At 41.9% G+C, this 7,154-nt stretch overlaps 1 protein-coding gene across 1 annotated transcript in view; it reads left to right on the top strand.

The window, feature by feature from the left end:
- LOC104385966 (chromosome unknown open reading frame, human C15orf27) overlaps nt 1-7,154 on the top strand; it is a 59,981-nt gene that overhangs the window by 25,563 nt on the left and 27,264 nt on the right. The window contains exon 5 of the mRNA XM_009994498.1: nt 5,349-5,405. Within this exon, the coding sequence (XP_009992800.1) occupies nt 5,349-5,405 (57 nt within the window). The remainder of the gene's footprint in view (nt 1-5,348; nt 5,406-7,154) is intronic.

The raw sequence follows: 7,154 nt of genomic DNA, 5'->3' as shown, positions 1-7,154 counted from the left end.
CAGCAGGAAACAGCAGTGCTACTCCATTTTTTCCCTGTTTCTTGTAGATTCTTGTGCATACAAGCAGTAGAGTCCTGACTAACGTTTATGTCTGTTGACATGTGATGAATGTTACAGTGGCAGTTCTCTTTTAATTCATATACATTTTCAATTTGATCCGTGTACATGCATAGGAAGATTCATGGATTATTAATTTCTGGCTCTGTTTTTTTTCAGGTTCAGCTACAGGTTCTTATTTTCTAAGTTTTGTACAGGGAAAGTACACAATCAAATGCAATATGTAATTGTTCGAAAGATATTTTTGATTGTTTAGGAAACTTACTAAAATGCTGTTTTTAAGCAATAGAAATGCTTTCATTGCAGTCAGAGTATTTGTTATATTGAACAGTCAGTGATTTTCCCAGTGAAGTCCAAATTTGCTTGGTTCAGACTCCTCTCTGTGAGACTTATGGCAGCAGCAGTGGATGTGATCTTGTGCTTTGTGCAAGCGAGGGGAGAGCAGAGAAAGCTCAGCCAGGTTTGGAGTTGCCAGGTGTGAAGACTGGTCAGTGGGCAGTGAGTGTGGGGCCCCTGTGTCTCCAGACACAAGCAGTCTGGGACTCACTTGTGGGACTTTCTTGGCGCTCTTGATTACCCCAGGGCCCCAAGGAAAAGCTGCCTTATGTGGCTTTTGTCCCTTCAGTCAGGATGTGGACTTAGTTTAGAGTAACAGTGCTGTTACATAGCTTTAACAGCTTCAGTGCTGAATAGAATAGTTTTTAAAGCTTAACCCTCTGTTATGCCTAGTGTGTTGGGAAGAGTGTGTCCCTCAGATGGGGACTCGGGTTCACACCCACCCCTATGCTCTCCTGTCCCGCAGTGTGTCTGCTGGAGCTGAGAGCAAAGGTGCTAATCATCAAAGCATTTATTGTGGGGAAAAGACCTGAGACATGAGACTCTGGAATACCCTGGAAATATTCAAGGTCAGGTTGGATGGGGCTCTGAGCAATCTGATCTAGCTGAACATGTCCCTGCTCACTGCAGGGGTGTTGAACTAGGGGACCTTTAAAGGCCCCTTCCAACCTGAACCATTTGGTGACTCTGTGATTCTAGAGGAACAAACATTACTATATTGAATGTCTGCCAAGCAGACTTCCAGTCACTGCTGACTTGTGCTGATTCACACCAGCAGACTGAAAACACAAACATTTGTGCTAGCTTCCAGCCTTTGGAACTGCTCAAACCCCTTCATATGACAGGCGTATTTGAACACTGCAGTGAGGCAATGAAATGGCAGAAAGCAAAATCCTTTTTTATATTCTTTCAACAATCCCATGTTAAATCATATTTAGTTGTGAGACAGTATTTCTATTTTCTTTGTGCAGATATTCCTTATTATTTCAGTGAAAATACCTTTATACACACCTTTCCAAAGGAAGAGAAATTTTCACCATCAGTTACTATAAACATGTTAAGTGTTCAGTCATCCTTCAGATAGTTGCTTATTGACCTAGAACTTCATAAATGCTTGCCTAAGCTTGGAAGAAAGTAAGTGAGATTTCTCTATGCTGACAGGATTGCTGTAGGAAAGGTGGCATCCCAAGTTGTAAGGAAGGCACTGCTTTTCTTCATGAAGTTCAATAAGGACACGTGCAAGGTCCTGCACCTGGGTCGATGCAATCCCCACAAATACAGATTGGGTGGAGAACGGATTGAAAACAACCCTGAGGAGAAGGACTTGGGACTGCTCTGCTCTGAAGACAGGCTTAGAGAGTTGGGGGTGTTCAGCCTGGAGAGGAGAAGACTCCAGGGAGACCTTAGAGAACCTTCCAGTGCCTGAAGGAACTCCAGGAAAGATGAGGAGGGACTTGGGACAAGGGCAAAGAGTAATATAGGACAAGGAGTAATGGATTAAAACTGGAAGAGGGGAGATTTAAGTTAGACATTAGGAGGAAATTCTTTAGTGTGAGGGTGGTGAGACACTGGCCCAGGTTGCCCAGGGAAGTTGTGGAAGCCCCTGGAAGTGTTTGAGGGCAGGCAGGATGGGGCTTTGAGTAACCTGGTCTGGTGGGAGGTGTCCCTGCCCATGCAGGGGGGTTGGAACTAGATCATCCTTAAGGTCCCTTCCAACACAAACCATTCATTGATTTCCTGATGGCTGCCTGCTGTGGAACTGCTGTGGTGGACCCCAAATTAACCAACAGAGCTGCACTTTGGGGGCTATGAGTAACTTGTATTTAAGCATTTTGTGCAGCTTCTCAATGTGAAGCATGGGAGCTGCTTAGAGAGGAGCTGGGATGCTCTTGTCTGCAAGTACTCTGCTGAGGGCCTGAGGTGATGCAGCAGGAGTGCCTTGGTTGTAAGGGAGCATCTGCTGTGCACCTTGTGCTTACATCCCATCATACTGGTGAATTTGGAGTCACTAAGGGATCTGAGGAGCTGCTCTTGTGGATCTCTTCCTCCACATATAAACCTCAAGCATACAGGTTAATAAGGAAATTGGTTTGAATCACCCTAAATGTTGCATTTGTAAAATGCTTTGAAAGTAAAATGTTCTTTTTAGGACTATAGAGCACCAGCATTAGCAATTCTTGGTGTCTACACAGAGCCTTACCATATTTTGCTGAGCAAAACCATATATAGGAATAGCACTGAAAAATCTAGTGTTGATCTGCAATTAGTGCTGGCATGTTTGGCATTAATTCACAGTTGGTTTGTAATGATGAGCAGATACATGTTACCACAGTCACCTTTTTCTACACAGTTCTTGGCATGGTCACCCCTCACCCCTTGCCCTGCTGAGCTCTCTGTCATTAGTACTGTTCTTTAATTGAGAAAGTAGCGCTTTGAACATCTTTGCAAGGCACAGAGCTGCAGTTAGACTCTTCGTGTCTGTAGTGTCTGTCAAAATATGACCTTGGTGTTGCTCTTGGCAAAAAACATCCCCACCAGTTATGCTTTTATATGAATTCAGTTTCAATCATTGGTTGTCTGATTGATTTTACTTCATTCTATTGCATCTGAAAGCTGGGTTAAAAATTAGGGAAAGTGCCATTGGATTTTTAATGGGAATTCACCATTGGTTCATTCTGTGTTCTTTATTCCTCTTTTCTAGCTAAAGTGTTCAGTCATCCTTCAGATAGCTACTTATTGACCTAGAACTTCTTAAATGCTGGCCTAAGCTTGGAAGAACGTAAGTGAGATTTCTCTATGCTGACAGGATTGCTGTAGGAAAGGTGGCATCCCAAGTTGTAAGGAAGGCACTGCTTTTCTTCATGAAGTTCAATAAGGACACGTGCAAGGTCCTGCACCTGGGTCGATGCAATCCCCACAAATACAGATTGGGTGGAGAACGGATTGAAAACAACCCTGAGGAGAAGGACTTGGGACTGCTCTGCTCTGAAGACAGGCTTAGAGAGTTGGGGGTGTTCAGCCTGGAGAGGAGAAGACTCCAGGGAGACCTTAGAGAACCTTCCAGTGCCTGAAGGAACTCCAGGAAAGATGAGGAGGGACTTGGGACAAGGGCAAAGAGTAATATAGGACAAGGAGTAATGGATTAAAACTGGAAGAGGGGAGATTTAAGTTAGACATTAGGAGGAAATTCTTTAGTGTGAGGGTGGTGAGACACTGGCCCAGGTTGCCCAGGGAAGTTGTGGAAGCCCCTGGAAGTGTTTGAGGGCAGGCAGGATGGGGCTTTGAGTAACCTGGTCTGGTGGGAGGTGTCCCTGCCCATGCAGGGGGGTTGGAACTAGATCATCCTTAAGGTCCCTTCCAACACAAACCATTCATTGATTTCCTGATGGCTGCCTGCTGTGGAACTGCTGTGGTGGACCCCAAATTAACCAACAGAGCTGCACTTTGGGGGCTATGAGTAACTTGTATTTAAGCATTTTGTGCAGCTTCTCAATGTGAAGCATGGGAGCTGCTTAGAGAGGAGCTGGGATGCTCTTGTCTGCAAGTACTCTGCTGAGGGCCTGAGGTGATGCAGCAGGAGTGCCTTGGTTGTAAGGGAGCATCTGCTGTGCACCTTGTGCTTACATCCCATCATACTGGTGAATTTGGAGTCACTAAGGGATCTGAGGAGCTGCTCTTGTGGATCTCTTCCTCCACATATAAACCTCAAGCATACAGGTTAATAAGGAAATTGGTTTGAATCACCCTAAATGTTGCATTTGTAAAATGCTTTGAAAGTAAAATGTTCTTTTTAGGACTATAGAGCACCAGCATTAGCAATTCTTGGTGTCTACACAGAGCCTTACCATATTTTGCTGAGCAAAACCATATATAGGAATAGCACTGAAAAATCTAGTGTTGATCTGCAATTAGTGCTGGCATGTTTGGCATTAATTCACAGTTGGTTTGTAATGATGAGCAGATACATGTTACCACAGTCACCTTTTTCTACACAGTTCTTGGCATGGTCACCCCTCACCCCTTGCCCTGCTGAGCTCTCTGTCATTAGTACTGTTCTTTAATTGAGAAAGTAGCGCTTTGAACATCTTTGCAAGGCACAGAGCTGCAGTTAGACTCTTCGTGTCTGTAGTGTCTGTCAAAATATGACCTTGGTGTTGCTCTTGGCAAAAAACATCCCCACCAGTTATGCTTTTATATGAATTCAGTTTCAATCATTGGTTGTCTGATTGATTTTACTTCATTCTATTGCATCTGAAAGCTGGGTTAAAAATTAGGGAAAGTGCCATTGGATTTTTAATGGGAATTCACCATTGGTTCATTCTGTGTTCTTTATTCCTCTTTTCTAGCTACTGATGTTACTTATAACTGTTTTGCTTAATAGAGGAGGTTCTTGGAGATATATTTCTCCCCTTATCCTTTGACTTCCTGGAATTTTATAGGGCAATAGCCCTGTACTCCTGGGGGGAGAGTAGGAGCCTCTGCTCTTGACTGATGAAATGTCAGTATCTTTAGGCATCATTAGGGGCCTGTGCTTCTTTTCTCTTAGAAAAGAGTAAGCACTGGCATATCAAAAACGCAAAAAAAAAGAGAAACTTCCCTCATTCCAGCTGAGGGGGACCCACAGTGGATCTTATCTAGGCTGGGGCCGGGGGCTGGGTTGGTAGTCTAAATCTCACAAATCTAAGAGAAATTTTAGGAGAATGGAAAGGCTAATGAGCATTTGAACTTGGAACTTGGTTATGGAAGTTTAATGAAGTCACTAGAGTGGTTGGAAAGCAATGCCTGCTTTCATAACACAGAAGTGTAGCTATTTTTAGATTCTCATTATTAATCAGAAGAAATGCATAATGCTTAAATAATACAAAAAATGATCCCACAAATAGACAAAGGACTAAATGTTTATCTAAATTACAATAACATTAATAATCTTTTTTATCCCTAATCTATTTTACTAGACTATTTTGAGGATTGTGGTCCTTGGCATATGGGATTACATTGAAAATAAAATAGAGGTAAGCACTCTTGCTCTTCATACTGTTTTCCAGCAGGCACAGTAAGAATATGAAGAACTGCTTTGGGTGGCTTTGCTATATACCTGATGCTGTACAATAGCTTTAACTCAGATAAATAAATACACACATTTTTCTCATGATAGGCATGGATACAGAGCTGTATGATGCAGTCCCTTTTTCTGTGACAAACTCATAAGAGAGAGAGATTTGGAAATACTTTATTGAGGGATGGATTTATGCTTTTTCACTCTTTGTGTCTATTTATTGTGTTGTTAGAACTGTGCTAGTCTAACTGTTCATACTGCTACTCTGAGCTAATGAGCAATATGAGTTAAAATTGTCATATGACTGGTATAACCCCATTCCTGTAAGTCAAATTAGAACTGGTTAAAAAAATGTGTGTGGTTTTCTGATAGAAAATCCTGGTTTGACAAAACACCCAATTCTCTTGTGAGATTATTTTCTTGTTTTGTTTTTTAGTTAAAATGAAATAATGATAAATGCTGTAATATGTACCTCAAGTTAAAAGTGAAGTAGAATGTGCATACTGTTAGGCAGATAAGGAAATGTAGGTGTTGTAGGTAACACATAATCCAAATCTGAGCAGAAATCAAGAAAATTAAAAGCTTTTTCTTCATGCTATCTGATAAACTAATACTGCACAGGATGCACCAGGAGAAAACAGGGGTCTTCTTGGAACTTAAATGATCTACAGGCTTGCACATTTTTGTAATAAAGTTGTAAATCTTTTAACTTGCTTTGCTAAAATGCTGAAGTGAAACTTAATTTATAGATCCAGAGATTCTTATTATTGAGGTGAAATGCAGCAGTTTCTGATAACACATTTTGGTTATTTGAAATGGAGTGATACTGTTCACTGCCCAGCAAATGATGGCAGAAAGAAGTTTCTTCAATACACTGAATTGTTAGGCACAAATCAGAATGTGTAGTCCTTATAAAATCCATGTTCTGCCTCCTTGTGCAAACCATTAGTCAGTGGTCTTTGGCAGCTGGGAAGGGTCTCAGTTGGGATGAGAACATGGTATTCTGTTCTACCCTGCATAGTACAGACACACTCTATTGCCAGTTTGCTCTGGAGTGTATTTACTCACGTATTTCTGTCTAATACTTTGCACAATTGCCTTTTCTGATCTAATCCCAATGCAGCCAATGTCATACAAATCATTCTGAGTAGCCCCAGTGGTCAAAATCCTTGAAAATCTAGCAGCCCAATAAAGTTAAGAGCAAGGAGTCTTTCTGTCTTGATGCACAGCTGTTCCCACACACGTTGTGTAGTCAGGATGTGGCCAAGAGCCATCAATTCTCTTTGCTCTGCCTTTTTGTACTTGTATTCTTGATCTCTTCATTTAGACAGATGTATGGGCAGGGACTGTATCCTTTTTTGGAATGAAATTATTCTAAGTAACAGGTAATAAATACCAATGATAATAAAACTCTAGCTATGATAGCATTTAGGCTATCACTCTGCCTGGGGATTTTGGCTGGTATTTCCAAATACCTTTCTCTCTCCTTGTCCTCCCACCACAGTTTATCTCTCCTCACCTCGTAAAATGCACTAAAGAATTCTTTTGTGCTACCTAAAAAGGATGCAGCCTTTCTGTGGCTTGGCCACCCCTCATATCCCTTTCAAATATGCACCATAATTGCATTTCTTTTGGGCAGAGTGGGAGCCCTTCAAGACCATAAGCAGGGATTACAGGGGTATGGGCTTTAGGAAGGGGGTGAAAA

Source organism: Chaetura pelagica, unplaced genomic scaffold (genome assembly GCF_000747805.2).
Source record: "Chaetura pelagica isolate M959 unplaced genomic scaffold, ChaPel_1.0 scaffold222, whole genome shotgun sequence".
In the NCBI taxonomy this organism is placed as follows: domain Eukaryota; kingdom Metazoa; phylum Chordata; class Aves; order Apodiformes; family Apodidae; genus Chaetura; species Chaetura pelagica.
This window is presented reverse-complemented; position numbering and strand designations above follow the sequence as displayed.